Raw genomic sequence first — 27472 nt, forward strand, 5'->3', positions numbered from 1 at the left:
AGATACCAGGGACTGTAAAGGGGTTAAAGTTAAAAACGGCTCCGGTTCCGTTATTTTAAGGGTTAAAGCTTCCAAATTTGGTGTGCAATACTTTTAAGGCTTTAAGACACTGTGGTGAAATTTTGGTGAATTTTGAACAATTCCTTCATATTTTTTCGCAATTGCAGTAATAAAGTGTGTTCAGTTTAAAATTTAAAGTGACAGTAACGGTTTTATTTTAAAACGTTTTTTGTACTTTGTTATCAAGTTTATGCCTGTTTAACATGTCTGAACTACCAGATAGATTGTGTTCTGAATGTGGGGAAGCCAGGGTTCCTTCTCATTTAAATATATGTGATTTATGTGACAATGAAAATGATGCCCAAGATGATTCCTCAAGTGAGGGGAGTAAGCATGGTACTGCATCATTCCCTCCTTCGTCTACACGAGTCTTGCCCACTCAGGAGGCCCCTAGTACATCTAGCGCGCCAATACTCCTTACTATGCAACAATTAACGGCTGTAATGGATAATTCTATCAAAAACATTTTAGCCAAAATGCCCACTTATCAGCGTAAGCGCGACTGCTCTGTTTTAGATACTGAAGAGCATGACGACGCTGATGATAATGGTTCTGAAATGCCCCTACACCAGTCTGATGGGGCCAGGGAGGTTTTGTCTGAGGGAGAAATTTCAGATTCAGGGAAAATTTCTCAACAAGCTGAACCCGATGTGATTACATTTAAATTTAAGTTGGAACATCTCCGCGCTCTGCTTAAGGAGGTATTATCCGCTCTGGATGATTGTGAGAATTTGATCATCCCAGAGAAACTATGTAAAATGGACAAGTTCCTAGAGGTCCCGGGGCTCCCCGAAGCTTTTCCTATACCCAAGCGGGTGGCGGACATTGTAAATAAAGAATGGGAAAGGCCCGGTATACCTTTCGTCCCTCCCCCCATATTTAAAAAATTGTTTCCTATGGTCGACCCCAGAAAGGACTTATGGCAGACAGTCCCCAAGGTCGAGGGAGCGGTTTCCACTTTAAACAAACGCACCACTATACCCATAGAAGATAGTTGTGCTTTCAAAGATCCTATGGATAAAAAATTAGAAGGTTTACTTAAAAAGATGTTTGTTCAGCAGGGTTACCTTCTACAACCAATTTCATGCATTGTCCCTGTCACTACAGCCGCGTGTTTCTGGTTCGATGAGCTAGTAAAGGCGGTCGATAGTGATTCTCCTCCTTATGAGGAGATTATGGACAGAATCCGTGCTCTCAAATTGGCTAATTCTTTCACCCTAGACGCCACTTTGCAATTGGCTAGGTTAGCGGCTAAGAATTCTGGGTTTGCTATTGTGGCGCGCAGAGCGCTTTGGTTGAAATCTTGGTCAGCTGATGCGTCTTCCAAGAACAAACTACTTAACATTCCTTTCAAGGGGAAAACGCTGTTTGGCCCTGACTTGAAAGAGATTATCTCTGATATCACTGGGGGTAAGGGCCACGCCCTTCCTCAGGATCGGTCTTTCAAGGCCAAAAATAAACCTAATTTTCGTCCCTTTCGTAGAAACGGACCAGCCCAAAGTGCTACGTCCTCTAAGCAAGAGGGTAATACTTCTCAAGCCAAGCCAGCTTGGAGACCAATGCAAGGCTGGAACAAGGGAAAGCAGGCCAAGAAACCTGCCACTGCTACCAAAACAGCATGAAATGTTGGCCCCCGATCCGGGACCGGATCTGGTGGGGGGCAGACTCTCTCTCTTGGCTCAGGCTTGGGCAAGAGATGTTCTGGATCCTTGGGCACTAGAAATAGTCTCCCAAGGTTATCTTCTGGAATTCAAGGGGCTTCCCCCAAGGGGGAGGTTCCACAGGTCTCAGTTGTCTTCAGACCACATAAAAAGACAGGCATTCTTACATTGTGTAGAAGACCTGTTAAAAATGGGAGTGATTCATCCTGTTCCATTAGGAGAACAAGGGATGGGGTTCTACTCCAATCTGTTCATAGTTCCCAAAAAAGAGGGAACGTTCAGACCAATCTTAGATCTCAAGATCTTAAACAAGTTTCTCAAGGTTCCATCGTTCAAAATGGAAACCATTCGAACAATTCTTCCTTCCATCCAGGAAGGTCAATTCATGACCACGGTGGATTTAAAGGATGCGTATCTACATATTCCTATCCACAAGGAACATCATCGGTTCCTAAGGTTCGCATTCCTGGACAAGCATTACCAGTTCGTGGCGCTTCCTTTCGGATTAGCCACTGCTCCAAGGATTTTCACAAAGGTACTAGGGTCCCTTCTAGCGGTGCTAAGACCAAGGGGCATTGCAGTAGTACCTTACTTGGACGACATTCTGATTCAAGCGTCGTCCCTTCCTCAAGCAAAGGCTCACACGGACATAGTCCTGGCCTTTCTCAGATCTCACGGATGGAAAGTGAACGTGGAAAAGAGTTCTCTATCTCCGTCGACAAGAGTTCCCTTCTTGGGAACAATAATAGACTCCTTAGAAATGAGGATTTTTCTGACAGAGGCCAGAAAAACAAAACTTCTAAACTCTTGTCGGATACTTCATTCCGTTCCTCTTCCTTCCATAGTGCAGTGCATGGAAGTGATAGGTTTGATGGTAGCGGCAATGGACATAGTTCCTTTTGCGCGCATTCATCTAAGACCATTACAACTGTGTATGCTCAGTCAGTGGAATGGGGACTATACAGACTTGTCTCCGAAGATACAAGTAAATCAGAGGACCAGAGACTCACTCCGTTGGTGGCTGTCCCTGGACAACCTGTCACAAGGGATGACCTTCCGCAGACCAGAGTGGGTCATTGTCACGACCGACGCCAGTCTGATGGGCTGGGGCGCGGTCTGGGGATCCCTGAAAGCTCAGGGTCTTTGGTCTCGGGAAGAATCTCTTCTACCGATAAATATTCTGGAACTGAGAGCGATATTCAATGCTCTCAAGGCTTGGCCTCAGCTAGCGAGGGCCAAGTTCATACGGTTTCAATCAGACAACATGACGACTGTTGCGTACATCAACCATCAGGGGGGAACAAGGAGTTCCCTGGCGATGGAAGAAGTGACCAAAATCATTCAATGGGCGGAGACTCGCTCCTGCCACCTGTCTGCAATCCACATCCCAGGAGTGGAAAATTGGGAAGCGGATTTTCTGAGTCGTCAGACATTGCATCCGGGGGAGTGGGAACTCCATCCGGAAATCTTTGCCCAAATCACTCAACTGTGGGGCATTCCAGACATGGATCTGATGGCCTCTCGTCAGAACTTCAAGGTTCCTTGCTACGGGTCCAGATCCAGGGATCCCAAGGCGACTCTAGTAGATGCACTAGTAGCACCTTGGACCTTCAATCTAGCTTATGTATTCCCGCCGTTTCCTCTCATCCCCAGGCTGGTAGCCAGGATCAATCAGGAGAGGGCGTCAGTGATCTTGATAGCTCCTGCGTGGCCACGCAGGACTTGGTATGCAGATCTGGTGAATATGTCATCGGCTCCACCATGGAAGCTACCTTTGAGACGAGACCTTCTTGTTCAAGGTCCGTTCGAACATCCGAATCTGGTCTCACTCCAGCTGACTGCTTGGAGATTGAACGCTTGATCTTATCAAAGCGAGGGTTCTCAGATTCTGTTATTGATACTCTTGTTCAGGCCAGAAAGCCTGTAACTAGAAAAATTAACCACAAAATTTGGAAAAAATATATCTGTTGGTGTGAATCTAAAGGATTCCCTTGGGACAAGGTTAAGATTCCTAAGATTCTATCCTTCCTTCAAGAAGGATTGGAAAAAGGATTATCTGCAAGTTCCTTGAAGGGACAGATTTCTGCCTTGTCTGTGTTACTTCACAAAAAGCTGGCAGCTGTGCCAGATGTTCAAGCCTTTGTTCAGGCTCTGGTTAGAATCAAGCCTGTTTACAAACCTTTGACTCCTCCTTGGAGTCTCAACTTAGTTCTTTCAGTTCTTCAGGGGGTTCCGTTTGAACCCTTACATTCCGTTGATATTAAGTTATTATCTTGGAAAGTTTTGTTTTTGGTTGCAATTTCTTCTGCTAGAAGAGTTTCAGAATTATCTGCTCTGCAGTGTTCTCCTCCTTATCTGGTGTTCCATGCAGATAAGGTGGTTTTACGTACTAAACCTGGTTTTCTTCCAAAAGTTGTTTCTAACAAAAACATTAACCAGGAGATAGTCGTGCCTTCTCTGTGTCCGAAACCAGTTTCGAAGAAGGAACGTTTGTTGCACAATTTGGATGTTGTTCGCGCTCTAAAATTCTATTTAGATGCTACAAAGGATTTTAGACAAACATCTTCCTTGTTTGTTGTTTATTCTGGTAAAAGGAGAGGTCAAAAAGCAACTTCTACCTCTCTCTCTTTTTGGATTAAAAGCATCATCAGATTGGCTTACGAGACTGCCGGACGGCAGCCTCCTGAAAGAATCACAGCTCATTCCACTAGGGCTGTGGCTTCCACATGGGCCTTCAAGAACGAGGCTTCTGTTGATCAGATATGTAGGGCAGCGACTTGGTCTTCACTGCACACTTTTACCAAATTTTACAAGTTTGATACTTTTGCTTCTTCTGAGGCTATTTTTGGGAGAAAGGTTTTGCAAGCCGTGGTGCCTTCCATTTAGGTGACCTGATTTGCTCCCTCCCTTCATCCGTGTCCTAAAGCTTTGGTATTGGTTCCCACAAGTAAGGATGACGCCGTGGACCGGACACACCTATGTTGGAGAAAACAGAATTTATGTTTACCTGATAAATTACTTTCTCCAACGGTGTGTCCGGTCCACGGCCCGCCCTGGTTTTTTAATCAGGTCTGATAATTTATTTTCTTTAACTACAGTCACCACGGTATCATATGGTTTCTCCTATGGAAATATTCCTCCTTAACGTCGGTCGAATGACTGGGGTAGGCGGAGCCTAGGAGGGATCATGTGACCAGCTTTGCTGGGCTCTTTGCCATTTCCTGTTGGGGAAGAGAATATCCCACAAGTAAGGATGACGCCGTGGACCGGACACACCGTTGGAGAAAGTAATTTATCAGGTAAACATAAATTCTGTTTTTGGTCCACTTACTAACCTTTAGCCTTTTGAGCGCTCCTAAATATTGCGAGGTGTTAGATTAGATTCTTCAATCAAGAGTTTATTATTTTTAAAGTAGTGCCAGAGTGTGCTGCTTTGTTCTAGGGTGTAGCCGTAGTCCATATCAGTCTCTTCAGTAGAGCTTTTGGTGGCTTTAGAGCAATAGGAACTGGTGGACATAATTTCCACTCTGCCTCCTATACATTGATGCTGCCCTAATACAGATAGCCTAAGCACATTTAAAGTGTCAGTAAACCTTAAAATTATGTTATATAATTCTAATATAATACATAGTGCAGAATTATATAACATTATATTAGCCTTATCTGTATAAAATGTAATATTCCCTTTGATTTTTTTTTAAAAACGGCTGTTTTACAGACCCGCTCTCTGTGCTCTTCTGAGCGGGTCTGTTTTATTCACACAGCGCATCGTTCCAGCTGTATAGTCACAGCCCGGCCCGACCGCGCCATAACACAAAGTGCAGCTCGCTCCTGCTCTGTCTGACAGCAGGAGCGAGCTGCACTGTGTATAATGGCGTGGTCGGGCCGGGCTGTGACAATACAGCTGGCCCGATGCGCTGTGTGAATAAAACCAAAGGGAATATTACGTTTTATACAGATAAGGCTAATATAATGTTATATAATTCTGCACTATGTGCAGAATTACATAACATTATTTTTGAGGTTTACTGTCCCTTTAACTCAGGCTTATCTTATTCCACAGGGCTATGGGAGGGAGAGGACCTCTAAAACCTGCTGGACTGTCCTGCTGTCGGACAGCATTTAAGGTAAGTGCTAACTTTGTACATTCTGGGGAGCAGACTCAGATTAAAGTGGGCACTTAAACTTAATTTTAATCTTTATTTGAAGTATGCATAAGTCTTCATGTGGGGACATTAATCCCTCTTGTATGGAGGGTTCAGTTTTTGACAGCTATGAGTACAGGCACTGGGGCTGGGAGAAAGCTTGTAGTATCTTACAAGATTTTTATGTGAAAGGCAGTCGGAAAAGGATGTTTTAGCTCCTTTCCATTGTAAATGGTGGTTATGGTTCCTCATTATTTTTGCTCCGTTGTCGGTTAGAGTCATTGGGGAAGTTACGCCCACGATGGGCGGGGCCACGTTTTCGCGCGCTGTTTTAAATTTACTGCGCAGTTTTGAGCCGACTGAGGTGGATGTTGCTCATGTAACTCTACTACCGCATGTCTTTCTAAAAAATCAGACAAGCGGTTGTAGCGTTTGTGGGCTCCTGAGTGTCCTGATCGTTCTTTTCATCTATAAGAGACATCAAATGTTCCGGTCATGGCGCGAGTCTGGTGGCAGGTAGGCACCTCAGATTTTAGTTTTATTTAACTGTTGGGGAACATTTTTTTCTATTTTACAGTAAAAAAGTTGCGGTTTTAAAATTTAAAGACACAGTAACATTTTCTTTTTTGACCCTTTTTCTGTCATCAAATATTTTGTTAATTATTTGATTAGCTTTGGCCATTTGTTCCTTATGTAATCTATTTTCTTAAGGAGACAGTAACGTTTTATTTATTTTCTTAAAGAGACAATAACTTTTTTTTTTGTTTTTTTTAAAAAAAAAATTTACTTTTGTATTTTAGTATGGACATAGGAGCAGTGCAAAGTGTTACTTGTTCCATGTGTTTGGATGCTAATTTGGAACCACCAATCCCTTTCTGTCCCTCATGTATTGAGAGGGCTTTAAGTTATAAGGAAAAGATTTTTCATAAACAAAATTTTTCAAAGGAGGATGCTTCTCAGGAGTCTAATGATGAGATTCAGAGTATGCCGCAGCTTTCTCCCCAAGCGTCCCAAGATTTAACGCCCGCACAAGCAGTGCCCTGCACTTCTGCTCTAGCACCCGCTGGAGTTACCTTAAAGGACATAGCTGCGTTTATGTCTTCTACAATTTCTGATGCGTTACCTGCCTTTCCTTTATTACAAGGCAAACGTAAGAGGAAGGACAACCATGTTGTCCGTGAGGTTTCTGATGAAATGGTGAAAATCTCGGATGTACCCTCCCAGGGAGTGGAGTTAGAGGGTATGGAGGTTCTATCAGAAGGCGAAATTTCAGATTCAGAAAGTTCATTACCTTTGATTGATTCGTAGGTTGTATCTTTCAGGTTTAAACTAGAACATCTCCGCCTGTTACTCAGGGAGGTTTTGGTGACTTTAGATGACTGCGACTCTACAGTAGTAGTCGCTCCTGTGAAGTCGAGTAAATTGGACAGATATTTTGAAGTTCCTTCTTACTCAGACGTTTTTCCAGTACCTAAACGAACTTCGGAGATTATTTCTAAGGAATGGGAGAGACCAGGTATTCCTTTTTCCCCATCTCGTATTTTCAAGAAGATGTTTCCTATAGCGGACGCTATCAGGGAAACTTGGCAGACAGTTCCTAAGGTGGAAGGAGCTTTTTCCACCCTAGCCAAGCGAACGACTATTCCCATTGAGGATAGCTGTGCTTTTAAGGATCCCATGGACAAGAAGTTGGAGGGTCTACTTAAAAAGATTTATGTTCACCAAGGTCTGCTATTGCAGCCGGCTGCGTGCATTGCTACTGTCACTAGTGCAGCAGCTTATTGGTTTGATTCTCTGTCTGAGTCTCTTAAGTCTGAGGTTTCATTGGAGGAGATCCAATATAGGATTAAAGCTCTGAAATTAGCCAATGCTTTTATTACGGATGCTTCTCTGTAAATTACTAAATTAGCAGCTAAGAGTTCAGGGTTCTCTATACTAGCCCGCAGAGCTTTATGGTTAAAACCTTGGTCTGTGGACGTTTCATGTAAGTCTAAGCTTCTAGCTATTCCTTACAAGGGAAAGACCTTGTTTGGACCTGGCTTGAAGGAAATTATCTCTGACATCATGGGAGGTAAGGGTCATCTCCTTCCTCAGGATAAGAGAAATAAACAAAAAGGACGTCAAAATAGTTTTCGTTCCTTTCGCAATTTCAAGGGAAATTCTTTCTCTTCCTCCTCTAAACAGGAAGGAAACTATTCGCAGTCTAAGCCCACTTGGAGACCCAACCAGCCTTGGAACAAAGGTAAACAGTCCAAGAAGCCTGCTGATGGCTCCAAAGCAGCATGAAGGGCATGCCCCTGATCCGGGACCGGATCTGGTGGGGGGCAGACTTTCTTCATTCAGGCTTGGGTGCGAGACGTTCAGGATCCCTGGGCTATAGAAATAGTGTCCCAGGGATACAGACTGGAGTTCAAAAATGTTCTTCCTCGAGGAAGATTTCTTCTTTCACAATTATCTGCAAACCAGATAAAAAGAGAGGCGTTCTTACATTGTGTTAGAGACCTCTCCTTCCTGGGAGTGATTACTCCTGTTCCTGTACAGGAACACGGGCAGGGTTTTTATTCAAATCTGTTTGTAGTTCCCAAGAAGGAGGGAACTTTCAGACCTATTTTAGACCTCAAGAGTCTGAACACGTTTCTCAGAGTTCCATCTTTCAAGATGGAAACTATTCGTACCATTCTTCCATTGATTCAGGAGGGTCAATTTATGACGGCAGTGGACTTAAAGGATGCATATTTACATGTTCCTATCCACAGAGATCATCACAAGTTCCTAAGGTCTCCCTTTCGGGGACAGACACTTTCAGTTAGTGGCTCTTCCTTTCGGACTGGCCACGGCACCCAGAATTTTCACAAAGGTTCTGTGCGCCTTATCTGGACGATATTCTAATCCAGGCGCCATCTTGTCAACAAGCAAGGTCCCTTCCCGACATTGTACTATCCTTCCTCAGAACTCACGGGTGGAAGGTGAATCTGGAAAAAAAGTTCCTTAATCCTGAAAGCAAGGGTGACTTTCTTGGGAACTGTAATCGATTCTATATCTATGAGGATTTTTCTGACAGAGGTCAGGAAATCAAAGATTCTAGATGCCCTTCAGTCCAATCCTCGACCGTCAGTGGCCCAGTGCATGGAAGTAATCGGACTGATGGTGGCGGCAATGGACATCATCCCGTTTGCTCGGTTTCACCTCAGACCTCTGCAGTTAAACATGCTCAGGCTGTGGAATGGAGATTATGCAGACTTGTCTCCTCGAATAACCCTGGAGCAGGAGACAAGGGATTCACTTCAATGGTGGTTGCCTCTGGATCATCTATCCCAGGGAACATGCTTTCGCAGACCATCCTGGGTGATTGTGACAACAGATGCCAGCCTTCTAGGGTGGGGAGCTGTCTGTGGTCCTCTAAAGGCTCAGGGAGTGTGGACTCCGGCGGAGTCTGTCCTTCATATAAACATCCTGGAATTGAGAGCGATCTTCAATTCTGTTCTGGCCTGGCCTCAGTTGGCTTCGGCCCAGTTCATCAGATTCCAGACGGACAACATAACGACAGTGGCTTACATCAATCATCAGGGAGGAACGAGGAGTTCCTTAGCGATGACAGAGGTAGCCAAGATAATCCGGTTGGCGGAGGCCCATTCTTGCCATCTGTCAGCGATCCACATCCCAGGGGTGGGCAACAGGGAGGCGGACTTTCTGAGCAGGCAGACTTTTCATCTGGGAGAGTGGGAACTCCATCCGGAAGTATTCTCCAACCTGATTCTCAAATGGGGTCGGCCGGAGTTAGATCTCATGGCATCTCGTAAGAATGTCAAGCTCCCAAGATACGGGTCAAGGTCCAGGGATCCTCAGGCGGAGCTGATAGATTCTCTAGCAGTTCCTTGGTCCTTCAACCTAGCATATCTTTTTCCCCCGTTTGCTCTTCTTCCTCGGGTCATTGTCGAATCAAACAGGAGAAGGCATCAGTGATTCTCATTGCTCCTGCGTGGCCTCGCAGGATTTGGTATGCCAATCTGGTGGACATGTCATCCCTGCCACCTTGGAGACTACCATTGAGGAAGGATCTTCTCATTCAAGGACCCTTCCTTCATCCAAATCTAATTTCTCTGAAGCTGACTGCTTGGAGATTGAATGCTTAATTCTATCCAAGCGGGGTTTTTCTGACTCGGTCATAGAGACCTTGATTCAGGCACGTAAGCATGTAACTAGAAAGATTTATTATAAGATATGGCATAAATATCTTTATTGGTGTGAATCCAAGGGCTACTCATGGAGTAGAGTTAGGATTCCCAGAATTTTGTCTTTTCTCCAAGAAGGATTGGAGAAGGGTTTATCAGCAAGTTCCCTAAAGGGTCAGATCTCTGCCTTATCTTTTTTGTTACACAAACGTCTGGCTGATGGAATCTCCCACTTGGAGGAGAATATTTGAAATCTAGAAGATACCCCTGGGTCACGATTTCTAAAGCCCAGGAGTCCTGAACGTCTCTTGCCCAAGCCTGAGCAAAGAGAGAAAGTCTGCCCCCTACTAGATCCGGTCCCGGATCGGGGGCTGCCCCTTCATGCTGTCTTGGTGGCAGCAGGGGGCTTCTTGACCTTCTTGATATCACTGGCCAGGAGTGATATCCCAACAGTAATTGATGATGTTGTGGACTCACCATATCTTAGGAAAGAAAAGGAAATAAATGTCCATCACTCTAGGGTCCCAGCGGCTCTCAACAGGCAACACTTTCAGACCTCTTTCCTAGATAGGTATCATAAGGGTCCGGTGAGACTTGATTTCAATATACCTGCCCCTGCTTGTGACTGTGCCTTTGTGACTGCTGACTCCTACATAAAATAATACATTTGGAGAGACTTCCGGGCGGCGGCCATCACTGGTTGCACTGAGCTTCAGCTCCTGAGCCCTTCACCACCTTTCTTCTTATTTTGGGCTAAAAATTTGGCATTACCATATTTAATCAGGTGGAGAGGTTTATCTGAAGACGCCCTGACCCAAGAGATAGGGTTTTGGATCGTGGTGTGGCTCCCAAGCCCTCAGTACCGGACTTTATGTTTTGAGGCCTTCCCCTATTTTTTGAAGCCTCTCTGGTCCCCACAACTGCTGCACCTATTGTGTAGCCAATGCCCTACATGGCAAATATGGAGCTATCAATAAATGAGTTTGAGAGAAAAACTTGTATACTTCTAGAGGAGCACTTCGCAAAACTACACTTACTAATCGTGAGGCGCTTTAACGTGAGGTCATCTACTCTTACCAGTGGCAATGTTGGCCTAACGGATGCAGCATGGGAGACAGATTCCCTTGATGGAGATGATGTACACTTCGTGGAAGAACTTGAAGATCATACTATAACTGCTCCCTGTCTTCAGCTGAGAGCCGCACATGCTGACGGCCAACTTTTACCTACAATGCAGATGTGTTACAAGGATACCGATAGAGGGCTTGTGGATGCAGCTGCTAACGGGAACTATGGACGTGTAAAAGAAAAGGAACCGCTTGGACATCATAGGGGCTATATTGAAAGGGATATCCCACATGGCAGCGACAAACAAGTATTGCCTGGTGCCCATATTGCAGAGAGTAAAGCAGGCGCTCCGGGAGACGTAACTCTACAGCAGAGCCCTGATCTTATTTACTCTCCACGGCAACGAAGAGAGCTAGACCGCGGCTCACGCATGGCAGCAGTGAGACTCACAGGAGGTGACTGGCTGAGCACATCTGCTGATAGCCGACATAAGACTCTATCACACCCGGCATCAAAGGACGCCATTCTTAAAAATGTGGCCCCAATTGGAAACGGAAACTTGAACATGACCACAGGATTGAGAAGGACTCGCCGAGTCGCGCAAGTGGTATGGCGACACTGGATAAGCCCTACCTGGGAGACAACCCCCGAAATAAAGGTCCGGAGCAGCCGTGGAAGCAAGCTGGCGGTATTCAGTGCGCAGACACTGTTCCGGTGTGGTCATTGCAGAGGCTTGATTGGTCTCTGGAGATGTTTAAGTCGCTCTCCGCATAGCGGCCTGTTGATAGCAGCTAAGAACATTCCTGGCTCTGTGGACTCTGGGGCTGCTGTACGCCCTGCACGATCTGGCATAGGCTAGTGGCTGTGAACTTGCGGGGACAGCAGGACATTAAATCTTGGAGTGAGGCCTGGTAATTTTCATTTTTATACCCCCTGAACTTTAAAGTAAAGGTCTCTATTGAACTGTTCCCATGATGCCCGGGGCTGATATTGCCCTATGGCGTTATTTATTAATTCCCATTTGACAATATGCTTATATTTAGGTTTGCTTCCCATTTGACTTACACGTAATGGTGGGTCTGAAGTTTAAAGTTTGAGGGACACATTTTATTGGGAGGCCACAATACTCCACCTTTTCCTAATCAATAAATGTCTGCATGTTTTTTTTTTTTTTTTTCTCCCAGATGTACGTCACCAGTATGCTCAATGCTACATATATTCTGTGCTTTGTTCTGTCGTTGACCCGTACTGTTTAACATATCTCTGCTATTACTAATTATAGTGGCTACCTATAAAGCAGGCAATTCACTAACTTACCCAATCTTACTGTGTTTTAGCTGCCTGAGAACACCAGAATCCCGCCATAATTCTTTGCACAGCGCTCTTATAGCCACTGCCGCATAGGCTGTACTTTTATATCTTACGGTTGAGATAATAACGGCATGCCTAGACTGTGGGGATTGAACTGGTACTTTCACACAGCTGACAATATAACCTCACTGGTTTATAGATACGGGGCTGTTCAGGCTCTCTGTCTTAGACTAAGGTTCCCTAACTAACTGATAGTGGGTTGCCCCCCTCCCTGACAGGGTTATAATTTGTCCCCAGACTGAATCTTTGAGATAAAATAACCAGGCTTTTGTGACTTGCCTTCTAGTATTAATAGCTTAGTCCTATCACATAAATACACTCACAGCTTGTAAGCATTTGCCATTGCTCAGGTTTGCTTCACCTCCCCATTCTCAACCATGCCGGACCTCTAATATAGGTAATATAGGGGTTTGAGGAGGAATCCCTTGTGTTGGTATTAGCCCTGTACTATTGGTAATATGTGTTCTCTACCACAAGCCTTAAGATCAAGCTGCCAAATATGTATACTTATACATAAACTCCTCGATAGTCCAGATCCTTAAGGTTCTCTTTAGTAAAGCTCAGTAAGTATATTACTTGTAGGTACTTATTATATCAATATCATATTCCGGGTCCAAAAGTGGCCCTACAGTGCCTTTTCCTCTACATTCCTCACTCCAATCCTCTTTGTTGGTCAGCGACCCAAAAATTGTTTATTGCCAAGTTTATAAAATAGAGAAATGAGGTCTTTAAGTTTTCCTGTTCCTTTGTATCTAGCATGATATATTGATTACTTGTTTGCTTGTTTCCTTTTGTTAATTTCACTTGGGTTGTATATATTTGTGAAAAATAAGAAAACAGAGGTTTCTCTTAGAGACTCAAGAGTAGTCTCCTGGTGTCCATGATAACCCTCTGAGGATTTACACTACAGGGTCCAAGAGAGACCGTATGGGCCATAGTGAGGGTTAACATTGCTTAGGGCATATTGCATGTTACCACAGACTATTTAATATTGTCAACTAAACATACCTTGTCTATATTGTTGGATTGTATTCATATTATGTCCGAAGAAATCTCATTGTCTGCTTTTTTTGACATGTCTGAATTGTATGCCCTGAATTAAACCTCAATAAAAAATATTTATAAAAAAAAAAAAAAAATACATTTGTACCAATGTATTTGCCCTAACACAAGCAGATTAAATATATGAATTTTGATAACATATGATAACCAACAATGTACACTAAAACAGACAACCTAAAGTGCTTTCCTAATCAAGTACACTAAATATTAGAAATACAGCCTTACCCTTATAATGCAGATATCACATAGAGGGATAAAAACAAAATATATCTTTCTTACAGCTCTTTTAAGGGAGCTTTATAAGTCTCTTGATGGATAGACTTACAATGTTTAAAGGTTTTATTTTGATTAGGATGTGAAGAACTATGTTCACATATGAATTAATATTTACTAATATTTTTAAAACTTAGGTTTATTGATACAAAAATAGCTCTTTGGAAACCATCACCATTTTTGAATTAGAAGAGATGTCTGCCTTGAATTAACCCCTAAGAACTTCTTTAGCATGTAATCCTATGGTTATTGTGTGACTTTTTGTATCTGTGTCACAGGGGGGCTTTCCGTTCAGCACTCGTGACTGTGGTTGGATAGTTGCAGATTGCACAGCTGAGGGACTGAAGTCTGTTATCATGTTACAAGAAAAATGTTCTTTCTTATCAAATCATGTTCCCCGGGAGAGGCTTCAGGATGCAGTGGATGTGGTGAGAGCATAAAATTATTATTATTTTTTTCTATACACCTGTGTGTCTGTTTGTGTGTGTGTTTTTGACCAGGACAGTGCTATCTTCCAGCTGCTCAGTATGCGCAATCCTGATGGTGGATTTGCCACATATGAAACAAAACGTGGAGGGCGTCTACTAGAGCTACTAAATCCATCTGAGGTGTTTGGTAAGTGCCGGAATAAGAAAGTGAAAACATAAATCAGGAGATGGCATGAGTCAGCAACATCTGTAACATTAATATTTTCTCAGTGGCCATAGTTTTTTCCCACAAAAGGTAATAATATAATTTCTTATAGGGGACATTATGATTGATTACACATACGTGGAGTGTACATCGGCTGTCATACAGGCACTGAAGCATTTCCAGGAGTTTGATGCTGACTATCGAGCCCATGATATTAGGTAAAACACATGTCCCTACATGCTTATATACAGCATTAAATAGATACAAAGGTTTGCATGCACACTTACCTGTGTCACATAATAATGTCTGCTTATCATGATGCATGAGCATAACATTAAAACCCACCAAACTGACATAATGCCTTTACATAGATTAGTTACCTTAACTGCTTACTGTCCTCAGCGATACGCTAAATCGTGGGCTGGAATATTGTCGCACAGTGCAGAGGGAAGATGGATCTTGGGAGGGGTAAGTTCAGTGCTCTTCAAGTTGGGACATTTTTCATAACATTTAGTGATTATGTGGCTATATTTCTTCTCCCCCATGGTTTACTTTTGTGCTCTGTTTTGCAGGTCCTGGGGAGTATGTTTTACATATGGCATCTGGTTTGGGCTGGAAGCTTTCGCTTGCATGGGACACAAATACAAAGAAGGGTAGGTATCGTAATATTTTTGGCACAGGTGCCATTCATTAATACTTTTGTAAGATTTACTTGTATTGTGCAGGCACTAAGACTAACACTCATGTTTTGCACAAAATGTTGAAATATCTAAGCCACACATATAATAAGAATATATATTCTTATCTCATTAGTTGCCCTAAGATTTTAAGGGTTGCCTTCTTCATCTTTGTAGTTCTTCCTTTGTGGGATTCATGGGAAATATAGTTGGAAAGTTCTTATCTATCTGTCATGTAGCTCCAGCATTGATGTTAATCTTCTGCTTCGGTATTTAGATGCCCAGAGATTCTTCGTGCCTGCAATTTCCTGCTGTCCCACCAGATGGCAGATGGTGGTTGGGGGGAAGATTTTGAGTCATGTGAACAAAGAAAATACGTCCAGAGCGCAAACTCCCAAATACACAATACCTGCTGGGCTCTGCTGGGTCTGATGGCTGTTGGGTGAGTACAGAATCTTTATTTATTAATTAGAAAATGAATATACATGTACGCTTTCAAAAAATGCTCCTGTCCTTGCATACCTTTTGCTTTTTCTTTCAAGACGGTAAATAGTGTGTTTTATGTGCATTGTTTGTATAGTTTTTTTACTGTTATATTATGACGCTAATTAACAAAAATGTGCCTCTTGCATTTCAAGCAGCAGACTTTATATTTGAATATGGTACAGAATGTTATTACGTATGCTATAGCAATACAAATATTGTGAAATATAATTATAGATTTTTATTATACACTATATCATTATTATAATTTTTTTTATTTTTATTTTTTATTTTGATATTTTATTAGGTTTTAAGTATAACATATCACAACTGGGGACTCGCAGGACCCCTACACAAATTGGTTAATAGCAAGGGTATGAGTGTACCGTCTAAATATCACATAACAGCAAAATTCAGCGGTCCCTCTAGCTAAGGAGAGGGAGCCGTATTAATACAGGTGGTAAACATATGTGTTCAGAAACGGAAAGAAAAAAGAGTGAAGTTGATACATCGTAGCGTGGTCGCCTCGGGAGGGAGGGGGGGATGGGGTTAGGGGAGGAAAGGGGAGGAGGCAGACAGCTAATCTACCCGCATTGGGCTGGGGCAGAGCTATTAACTACTTGGTCATCGGTTTCCATGAAGTGTTGTATGTATCCTTCCAATCAACCCAAGCCAATTCAAACAAATCAACTCTATCTAGACTGTAATAAATATCTTTTTCCATTGTGTACAAATAGGCCATATTGTCTAGGATCTCAGACCAACGAGGGGGGACTCCATCTTCCAAAACCTTGCAATATTAGTTTTAACCGAGGACAGGAGGTATATGCATAATATTCTCTGCATGGGGAGAGAATGAATGTTTAAGTGGAGGAGTGCCGTAGCTGGACTTTTAGGTAATGTAATCTGAAAAGCAGAGAGAGTATGAAAGCATAGATTCCATAGGGGCCTAATTTTTGGACACTTCCACCACGTGTGAAGCATATCACCAGGGAGTCCGCATTGCCTCCAACAGAGAGGAGATGTCTGTGGGAACATTTTGGATAGTCGCGTAGGAACCAAATACCAATGGGATATAACTTTATAATAGGTTTCAAAGGTTGTTACGCAGTGCAGCGTCTTTTTGGTAAGCGTAATGGACTTCTGCCAGGCATTTACCAAGATGTGGGTGTGAAGTAGAGTGTTCCACCTAAGTAGGTGTGGTGCCAGGTCAGGTGGTATACTACCGTCAAATAAGTTATAGTGTTTCGATAGTGGCTTAAGCAGTCTGCGTCCCCCGCGCCAGATGGACTCCCATGGGGTTAGCGGGCGAGAGGCACTGTGAAGGAAACCCCAGCTAGCGAGGAAACTCTTGATTCTGATAAGTTCAAAACGAAGAAAAGGCGGAATGCTTTCACAAGGAATGTCCTGAGTTAGCGAGATAAACCCGTCTTGGTTTGACCCTGACCAAAAATCCGAAACTTGTTTAACCCCAACCCGCGCCCACATGTTTGGGTGTGTTTCCGCTAGACCTGAAAGGAGGCCCGGGACAGACGTAATCGGGGAGGGATGAGGTGCAATCAGCCCTCGGTTATGAATCTTATCCCAGACAGCCAGACACTCGAGTATTACGAGGTTGGTTATTCCCAAGATTCTGCGGCTGTGGGCTGGGGTCCAGATTAAGTCTCTGAGATAGATGTTGAATGGAAGAGAGGCTTGTTCAATATCCCTCCATCTGTCTCGCGCCTGAAGCACACCCCATTGGGATATATGGGTAAGCATAGCCCCTTCATAATATTTGACTATGGATGGGGAGGCCAGCCCGCCTAGCTGAATAGGGAATTGTAAGGATCTGTTGGCAACTCTAGGTACCTTTCCCTGCCAAATGTACTTTGTGCATTCACTTTGGAATTGCAATAGAAGGTGGGTAGGTATTCTGATTGGGAGACACCTAAAGAGGTAGGTGAGCCTAGGGAGGAAGGACATTCTAAGAGAGGCTATACGGCCCATCCAAGATATAGACTTATGATCCCATTCGGTTTTCAAAGTTTGCAGATCTGCCAAAAGGGGGAGGTAGTTATCCTTGACCATCTGCTCTAAACTGTTCGACATCTTCATGCCTAGGTGAGTGACCTGCTTAATTTTGCTTGCAGGTCCGAGATATACTTTTGGGGATAACCCCACCAATATATCTCCGTTGCCTCGTTCCGTTAGTTAGTGGGAATGGGTCAGATTGGAAGCCCAGGCCTCTGACTACAGCCATCGGTTTAGAGTACAGAGCTTGCACCGCTGGACATATATCAGAAGGAAACTTGAAAGCTCTCAAAGTCTCCCAGAGATAGGTCCATCGAACCTGATCGAAAGCCTTATTCATTCAAGGGCTTATTCATTCTTGTCGATTCGCAAACAATATTGATAAGGCGCCTTGTGTTGTCTGGGCCCTTGCGGTTATATATAAATCCGACCTGGTCCGGATTAATAAAGCTAGGTAAGAGTTTACAAATGCGGTTGGCCAACAATTTTGAGTATATTTTGATGTCTGCGTTGATCAACAAAATGGGCCTGTAATTAGGGCACAGTGAGGGATCTTTGTTTGGCTTGGGTATCATGATAATGCTAGCTTCCAAAAATTCTTGTTTGAAATTGCCTTCCCGTCGCGCCAGGCTAAAAAACCTAAGGAGCAGTGGAGCCAATTCTTGGCTGTAGGTCTTGTAAAATTGCGCGGGGAATCCATCTGGCCCAGGGGCCTTAAAAGGTTTCAGATGCTTGATAACCTGCTTGAGCTCAGTCAGGGTAAATGGGCTGGTCAGTGACTCTTGTTGTTCTGAAGTCAAAGTCGGGAGATTTAGAGAGTTAAGAAAATGTCTAATGTGTTGTGTAGGGGCGGGGAATTTGTTTTCATTTTTCTCTATATTGTACAATTTGGAGTAATAATCAGCAAAGCAGTCCCTTATCAAGGAGGGCAATCTTATCACTTTATTGTTGTATTGTATTTGGTGGATACGGGACATATTGTTCCGGTGACGTAGTTTATGGGCTAGCATGGTGTCTGCTCTATTGCCTTTATGGTAGAATAGTTGCCTAAGTTTTGTAAGATTTTCTTGTGTGTGGCGTAGTTCTAATTGGTTGATATGTGCCCTGACGGCCGAAATCTGTGTTAGTGTTTCGTTTGTAATGTTTACCCGGTTAGTGGTTTCTAACAATCTAAGTTTACAATGGGCTTCAGCTAAAGTGAGATCTACCAGCTTTCTAAGACGGGCTTGCTTGAGTAGGTTTTGTGCGCGGGGTAGTAATGGGTATAATCTCTGTCTGTCGTATGCAGCGACCTCCACATATCGAAATAACCAAATTCGGACATAATAGTTCTGAACCGTGTGGAAAGAAGGCTCAGTTGGGGCTGGGCTTTAGTCTGTATCAAGGTTTTACGGTCCATTTTAGTATCCCAAATCATGTTGAAGTCCCCTGCTATTAAAACCCTGCCCTGTCTGTGTTGGTCTATTAACCGTAAAATTTTCCTAAGACACGCGGGTTGGTGAGAATTGGGTAGGTATATTGAGACTAGGGTGTGTCTAACTTACAGACTAATATGGTATATCTAGCATGGGGGTCTTTAAGGACCTGGATTTGTTCAAAAGTAATCTTCTTGTGAATCAGTATAGCTGTACCTCTGGCTTTTTTAATAAATGGGGAGTGTTCTATGGTCGTATAAGAACTTGAGTGAAATCTATGGGGTGTGTCCAGCTTCCAGTGGGTTTCTTGTAGGAAAACCAGATCAGGGTTGTGATGCTTGAGCATATGGGTAAGTAAACTACGCTTGAATGGGGAGTTAAGGCCTCTAGAGTTGTGTGTGAGGATTCTAAGTCGGGTAATTTTCTAGGTCTTTTCTTAGAGGGAAAGCAAGATAAGAGGGGGAGGGGAAGGGTATGAGAAAAAGGTATTCTATTGGTTAGTGGACTCTGCCTAGGGAGGAGAGGGAAAAAGGAAAGGGAAAGGAGTCAATCAACAATGGCTCTCAGGATGTATCGACAGTATGAGGTGGAAGTAGTCCACCTGGGTGGAACCCTGGCGTGGGATACCCTATATGGGGGGAGCTAAGAGTAGGACTATGTGTGTGAGGGCTGGGAGTCCAGCCCCACTCCATGAGAAATAAAAAAAAGAAAGTGAATTAAACAACACGTGAACAACTAGAACTTGTCAACCAGTGGAACCTCACACGAGGCATCAACAAATATTATAACATTATATAGATAATTACTCTAACAACTTACAATAAATGTCAGATGAAGAAATGACACATATTGTGGCATACCAACCCTGCTCCTTAACAGAAAAAACTTTGCATCAAACATTTAAAATAGAGGGTAAGTCCCGAAAGGCTAGTTGAGCCTGTATGTTGAGATGTTGCTCCAATAACTAAATCTCCAAGTGACTTTGACACTTCAAAATCAGCCTCCGTGAGGTAAGTTGACAGAGGACGGTAGTATCTCAGGAAAATGATTGAGATGTCCAAGCTTCTCTCATTTTATTGTGAGGTATCTAAATAAGAGCAAATTTTCCAGTGGTGGCCTCAGATTCAGGAAGATAAGGTGGATGACTGAGGGGGGTCCAGAGACTGCTGGGTTTTCAACCTCTTGGGTCTTTGATCTTTGACGGTCCACTCAGGGGCGGTGGCTCTTAATGACGAGTGAGCAGAGGAGGGCTCCCCGGAGCCATCAGCCATAAGGCCCCATTGTGTGAGAAGGGTGATCCCCTGAGGTAGAGAAGACACTTTGTATGTCTTGTTATCTTTCGTTATGATCAGTTTGGTTGATTATCCCCACCTGTACTTGATATTTGCCCTGCGGAGGGATAGCGTAACTGGTTGGAAGTATCTTCTGTGCTGCAGGGTATGAGCTGAGAGGTTGGGCAACAACTGGATATCCTTAAACCTTTCAGGCATTTGCGGTTTGCGGAAGGCCGCCTGCATGAGTTTGTCTTTGAATAAAAAGCTATGGAAGCAAACAATAACGTCTCTAGGTTTCTCCTGTGAAACCGTTCTTGGACGCAGGGCTCTGTGTGCCCTTTCCATGGTAGCGTTCGTCCCTTCCGTTGGTCCGAGGAGAACCCCAAAGAGGTCTTTTAGGTAGTTTTGTAGATCAGCAGGTAGGACATCTTCTGGAATTCCCCTAAACTGAACATTGTTTCTGCGAGCTCTATCTTCCACATCAGCAAGCTTGAACTCCAGCTGGTTTATCTGTTCGGCTAGGGATTCTGAGTATGCCAGAAGGTTTGTCTGGTCCGTAGCTAGATCATCTTGTTTTCTTTCCAAGGAGTCTATTCTTTCTCCAATTTCTGAAATATCCTTTTGGAGTTCGGCGTGGCTTCACTGAATCTCCTTGGTTATGGAGTGGGTTTGGTTAGCCAGTAACTTTTTGAGGGTGACTTCCGTGATATAATGTTGGGGTTTAGCTGATAGCACATGGTCTGGTTGGGATCCCTCTCCCATTGACTCGGAGCCGCTCTGACCCTCATTAGAATCCACTGAGCGCTCCTTGGAAGATTGTGTAAAGTGGTCGAGGACTGTTTTCTTTACAGATCCAGGGGTTTTCAAGTGTTTTCTAGAAGTATGAGGCATTTTCAAGAAGGGAACCAATAGCTTAGAGGCTGTGAGTAAGAAGCTTAAACTCTACTGGTTGATAGAAGTGAAGGGAGAAGAAAAGTTCACATGTATGCGTACAATAATATTTGGAGCAGGGCTGGATGATCTCCCCTGACCCCTAACCCCTCATGACGGCACTTGAGGAGCAATAAAGCCCCCTTCAGATCTTAACATCCGTCTGAAAGTACCGAATCAAGCGGAGAGAGGAGTCAGGTAGACACCACAGGTAGGTTAACCAAACAGTATTAGCACGGAAATTTTACACATACCATACAGAAGTAAAGTTAGCAGTTGATTAGCAAATACTCTGGAACTCTAGGAGTAGGTCTTGGTGAGTGAGCCCCTTCATAATATTTGACTATGGATGGGGAGGCCAGCCCGCCTAGCTGAATAGGGAATTGTAAGGATCTGTGGGCAACTCTAGGTACCTTTCCCTGCCAAATGTACTTTGTGCATTCACTTTGGAATTGCAATAGAAGGTGGGTAGGTATTCTGATTGGGAGACACCTAAAGAGGTAGGTGAGCCTAGGGAGGAAGGACATTTTAAGAGAGGCTATACGGCCCATCCAAGATATAGACTTATGATCCCATTCGGTTTTCAAAGTTTGCAGATCTACCAAAAGGGGGAGGTAGTTATCCTTGACCATCTGCTCTAAACTGTTCGACATCTTCACGCCTAGGTGAGTGACCTGCTTAATTTCGCTTGCAGGTCCGAGATATACTTTTGGGGATAACCCCACCAATATATCTCCGTTGCCTCATTCCGTTAGTTAGTGGGAATGGGCCAGATTGGAAGCCCAGGCCTCTGACTACAGCCATCGGTTTAGAGTAAAGAGCTTGCACCGCTAGACATATATCAGAAGGAAACTTGAAAGCTCTCAAAGTCTCTCAGAGATAGGTCCATCGAACCCGATCGAAAGCCTTATTCATTCAAGGGCTTATTCATTCTTGTCGATTCGCAAACAATATTGATAAGGCGCCTTGTGTTGTCTGGGCCCTCACGGTTATATATAAATCCGACCTGGTCCGGATTAATTAAGCTAGGTAAGAGTTTACAAATGCGGTTGGCCAACAATTTTGAGTATATTTTGATGTCTGCATTGATCAACAAAATGGGCCTGTAATTAGGGCACAGTGAGGGATCTTTGTTTGGCTTGGGTATCATGATAATGCTAGCTTCCAAAAATTCTTGTTTGATATTGCCTTCCCGTCGCGCCAGGCTAAAAAACCTAAGGAGCAGTGGAGCCAATTCTTGGCTGTAGGTCTTGTAAAATTGCGCGGGGAATCCATCTGGCCCAGGGGCCTTAAAAGGTTTCAGATGCTTGATAACCTGCTTGAGCTCAGTCAGGGTAAATGGGCTGGTCAGTGACTCTTGTTGTTCTGAAGTCAAAGTCGGGAGATTTAGAGAGTTAAGAAAATGTCTAATGTGTTGTGTAGGGGCGGGGAATTTGTTTTCATTTTTCTCTATATTGTACAATTTGGAGTAATAATCCGCAAAGCAGTCCCTTATCAAGGAGGGCAATCTTATCACTTTATTGTTGTATTGTATTTGGTGGATACGGGACATATTGTTCCGGTGACGTAGTTTATGGGCTAGCATGGTGTCTGCTCTATTGCCTTTATGGTAGAATAGTTGCCTAAGTTTTGTAAGATTTTCTTGTGTGCGGCATAGTTCTAATTGGTTGATATGTGCCCTGACGGCCGAAATCTGTGTTAGTGTTTCGTTTGTAATGTTTACCCGGTTAGTGGTTTCTAACAATCTAAGTTTACAATGGGCTTCAGCTAAAGTGAGACCTACCAGCTTTCTAAGACGGGCTTGCTTGAGTAGGTTTTGTGCGCGGGGTAGTAATGGGTATAATCTCTGTCTGTCGTATGCAGCGACCTCCACATATCGAAATAACCAAATTCTGACATAATAGTTCTGAACCGTGTGGAAAGAAGGCTCAGTTGGGGCTGGGCTTTAGTCTGTATCAAGGTTTTACGGTCCATTTTAGTATCCCAAATCATGTTGAAGTCCCCTGCTATTAAAACCCTGCCCTGTCTGTGTTGGTCTATTAACCGTAAAATTTTCCTAAGACACGCGGGTTGGTGAGAATTGGGTAGGTATATTGAGACTAGGGTGTGTCTAACTTACAGACTAATATGGTATATCTAGCATGGGGGTCTTTAAGGACCTGGATTTGTTCAAAAGTAATCTTCTTGTGAATCAGTATAGCTGTACCTCTGGCTTTTTTAATAAATGGGGAGTGCTCTATGGTCGTATAAGAACTTGAGTGAAATCTATGGGGTGTGTCCAGCTTCCAGTGGGTTTCTTGTAGGAAAACCAGATCAGGGTTGTGATGCTTGAGCATACGGGTAAGTAAACTACGCTTGAATGGGGAGTTAAGGCCTCTAGAGTTGTGTGTGAGGATTCTAAGTCGGGTAATTTTCTAGGTCTTTTCTTAGAGGGAAAGCAAGATAAGAGGGGGAGGGGAAGGGTATGAGAAAAAGGTATTCTATTGGTTAGTGGACTCTGCCTAGGGAGGAGAGGGAAAAAGGAAAGGGAAAGGAGTCAATCAACACTGGCTCTCAGGATGTATCGACAGTATGAGGTGGAAGTAGTCCACCTGGGTGGAACCCTGGCGTGGGCTACCCTATATGGGGGGAGCTAAGAGTAGGACTATGTGTGTGAGGGCTGGGAGTCCAGCCCCACTCCATGAGAAATAAAAAAAAGAAAGTGAATTAAACAACACATGAACAACTAGAACTTGTCAACCAGTGGAACCTCACACGAGGCATCAACAAATATTATAACATTATATAGATAATTACTCTAACAACTTACAATAAATGTCAGATGAAGAAATGACACATATTGCGGCATACCAACCCTGCTCCTTAACAGAAAAAACTTAGCATCAAACATTTAAAATAGAGGGTAAGTCCCGAAAGGCTAGTTGAGCCTGTATGTTGAGATGTTGCTCCAATAACTAAATCTCCAAGTGACTTCAAAATCAGCCTCCGTGAGGTAAGTTGACAGAGGACGGTAGTATCTCAGGAAAATGATTGAGATGTCCAAGCTTCTCTCATTTTATTGTGAGGTATCTAAATAAGAGCAAATTTTCCAGTGGTGGCCTCAGATTCAGGAAGATAAGGTGGATGACTGAGGGGGGTCCCGAGACTGCTGGGTTTTCAACCTCTTGGGTCTTTTGATCTTTGACGGTCCACTCAGGGGCGGTGGCTCTTAATGACGAGTGAGCAGAGGAGGGCTCCCCGGAGCTGTCAGCCATAAGGCCCCATTGTGTGAGAAGGGTGATCCCCTGAGGTAGAGAAGACACTTTGTATGTCTTGTTATCTTTCGTTATGATCAGTTTGGTTGGGTATCCCCACCTGTACTTGATATTTGCCCTGCGGAGGGATAGCGTAACTGGTTGGAAGTATCTTCTGTGCTGCAGGGTATGAGCTGAGAGGTTGGGCAACAACTGGATATCCTTAAACCTTTCAGGCATTTGCGGTTTGCGGAAGGCCGCCTGCATGAGCTTGTCTTTGAATAAAAAGCTATGGAAGCAAACAATAACGTCTCTAGGTTTCTCCTGTGAAACCGTTCTTGGACGCAGGGCTCTGTGTGCTCTTTCCATGGTAGCATTCGTCCCTTCCGTTGGTCCGAGGAGAACCTCAAAGAGGTCTTTTGGGTAGTTTTGTAGATCAGCAGGTAGGACATCTTCCGGAATTCCCCTAAACGAACATTGTTTCTGCGAGCTCTATCTTCCACATCAGCAAGCTTGAACTCCAGCTGGTTTATCTGTTCGGCTGAATCTCCTTGGTTATGGAGTGGGTTTGGTTAGCCAGTAACTTTTTGAGGGTGACTTCCGTGATATAATGTTGGGGCTTAGCCGATAGCACATGGTCTGGTTGGGATCCCTCTCATTGACTCGGAGTCGCTCTGACCCTCATTAGAATCCACTGAGCGCTCCTTGGAAGATTGTGTAAAGTGGTCGAGGACTGTTTTCTTTACAGATCCAGGGGTTTTCAAGTGTTTTCTAGAAGTATGAGGCATTTTCAAGAAGGGAACCAATAGCTTGGTCTAAACAGCTAACCAAAAATTAGAGGCTGTGAGTAAGAAGCTTAAACTCTACTGGTTGATAGAAGTGAAGGGAGAAGAAAAGTTCACATGTATGCGTACAATAATATTTGGAGCAGGGCTGGATGATCTCCCCTGACCCCTAACCCCTCATGACGGCACTTGAGGAGCAATAAAGCACCCTTCAGATCTTAACATCCGTCTGAAAGTACCGAATCAAGCGGAGAGAGGAGTCCGGTAGACACCACAGGTAGGTTAACCAAACAGTATTAGCACGGAAATTTTACACATACCATACAGAAGTAAAGTTAGCAGTTGATTAGCAAATACTCTGGAACTCTAGGAGTAGGTCTTGGTCAGTGAGTTAGTACCGTGCCGAGAATATAGTACTGACCAAAGCTTCAAGTCACCAAAGTATCTCGAGGCGTAGTAAGAGTCACTCAGCAAGCAGCGATTATTAATACTCAATACGTAATATACCCCCTTCAGATTCAGGGAAGAGGGGATACGACCTGAAGGAAGGGGAAAAGGTAATTGAAAGTGACCAGCTCACGAGAGTGGGCCGGAAAGGGAGAGTCTCAAGGGAGCATCTACCAAATTAGTACACAAATTAAGACGTCTGTTGGAGGCCAGCTAAATTTGACAATAAATATAAGCGGTTAGGAAGCCGACCTCCCTCAGTTGCTGAACTCCCAGTAGCTGGTAACTTACAGAGAACAATTAACTATACAAATAGTTTAAATACACTCCACTCAGCAATTGATAACAGAGGCACATATGCTGGCGCAGCAGCTTAATTACAACGTGGTGAAGGGTAAGAGAATACACACATGCTAAAAGTAGGCTCTTATTTCCCTCTCTTTGGGCTCCTTGACGGGCAGTAGGATCTTGTGAGGCTTGTGTGGGTGGAAGGGCTGATCTGTAGGCCTAGTGAAGCGCAAGGTGTGTAGAAAGGGTGAGGTTATCCGCTCATCTGCCCCTTACCCCAGGGAAAAAGGGGATACGACCCGATGGAAGGGGGAAAGGAAGTGGGAAGTGACCCGCCTAGACAGGCTGGGCAGGGGCGGAGAGGAGAGGGGAGATTTTGCAGAGTACAGCTAGATAGGGTGTGGGAACCCCACGCCAGGGAGCCCTGTGAGTGCAGCAGAGGTAAATTAAGCAGTAGGAGGCTCTGCAGTGTGTTGTTATAGATAGGGAGTTATGTAGAGAGTACCAGTGCCTACCTGATGTGTGTGCCTAGTTTAAAAGTATAATAAGAAGGAGTTACAAAGTAGTAAGTGAGGGCCCCCTAGTGGGTCATGCGAGTTGATAAACTTGTGACAAATACCTAATTGTATGGGGGAAGTGTATGGATATTACCTGGGACTAGGGGGGTAAAACAAATTGTGAGGTGAAGTTTAGATTGTAAGTTAATCTAGTTTGGATGCGCCTAAAGGACCCTAAAAATATAAGGTATACATAATAATAGCAACCACACTCCACTCTTGGCCAGCGCCACAGAGGTACATATGCTGACGCAGCAGCTAAATTGCCACCACCTCACAGTCAGAGCAGGCACATGTCAAAACTAGCTGTGCAGTGAAGTATCTTAAGTAAAATTAGAGCAGGAATGTTGAGGGTCCACTAGAGTCCTAGGCTGTAGCTGCCCAAAATCCTTTCAAAGTGTTACAGATCTTCAGTGCTGATCTTCCACCCTGGTTTAACAGCCCAGGAGAGTTACAGAGCTAGCCCACAAGTAAGAGCTTAATCTTGTTGGCTCCTACTAGCAATTTAAGGCAATTTGAGGCCCTCACCACCTCCCAAAAGTTGCCCCAGAAGGTCAAAGAGGAGCATATAGGGTCATGAATGCAGGAGGAAGAATTGAGCTGTGGCAGGACTAGGACCGGGAACTCTTAGACCCCATAAACTGGGCCTCAGGCAGTGTGCTGTCAGCAATCCCCTCTGCCGGGCCTTAAGGCTTATTAGATGATCCAAGGGTCTTAATAATGGGGATGAGTCCCCTACACAATAACCCCAATGCATCCCTGATCCCTTATAAATGATCCGTAGTTATCAAGGGGTGGAGCAGGCCTACCTGGTTCTCTGGGCAGTCTGGAGACAACACTAGGTGAGTGAACTATGAGGGCACAGAGATAGGGAACGAGTAGCCTCACCTCACAGCTGCACAGTCGAATCCTGAAGCTTGACTCC

At 44.0% G+C, this 27472-nt stretch overlaps 1 protein-coding gene across 1 annotated transcript in view; it reads left to right on the forward strand.

The window, feature by feature from the left end:
- The window catches only part of LSS (lanosterol synthase), a 131662-nt gene that overhangs the window by 86323 nt on the left and 17867 nt on the right, over positions 1 to 27472 (forward strand). The window contains exons 15-20 of the mRNA XM_053698896.1: positions 14091 to 14240; positions 14331 to 14427; positions 14558 to 14663; positions 14848 to 14913; positions 15018 to 15098; positions 15400 to 15564. Coding sequence (XP_053554871.1) covers positions 14091 to 14240; positions 14331 to 14427; positions 14558 to 14663; positions 14848 to 14913; positions 15018 to 15098; positions 15400 to 15564 — 665 coding nt within the window. The remainder of the gene's footprint in view (positions 1 to 14090; positions 14241 to 14330; positions 14428 to 14557; positions 14664 to 14847; positions 14914 to 15017; positions 15099 to 15399; positions 15565 to 27472) is intronic.

This window comes from Bombina bombina, chromosome 1 (genome assembly GCF_027579735.1).
Source record: "Bombina bombina isolate aBomBom1 chromosome 1, aBomBom1.pri, whole genome shotgun sequence".
NCBI lineage: Eukaryota > Metazoa > Chordata > Amphibia > Anura > Bombinatoridae > Bombina > Bombina bombina.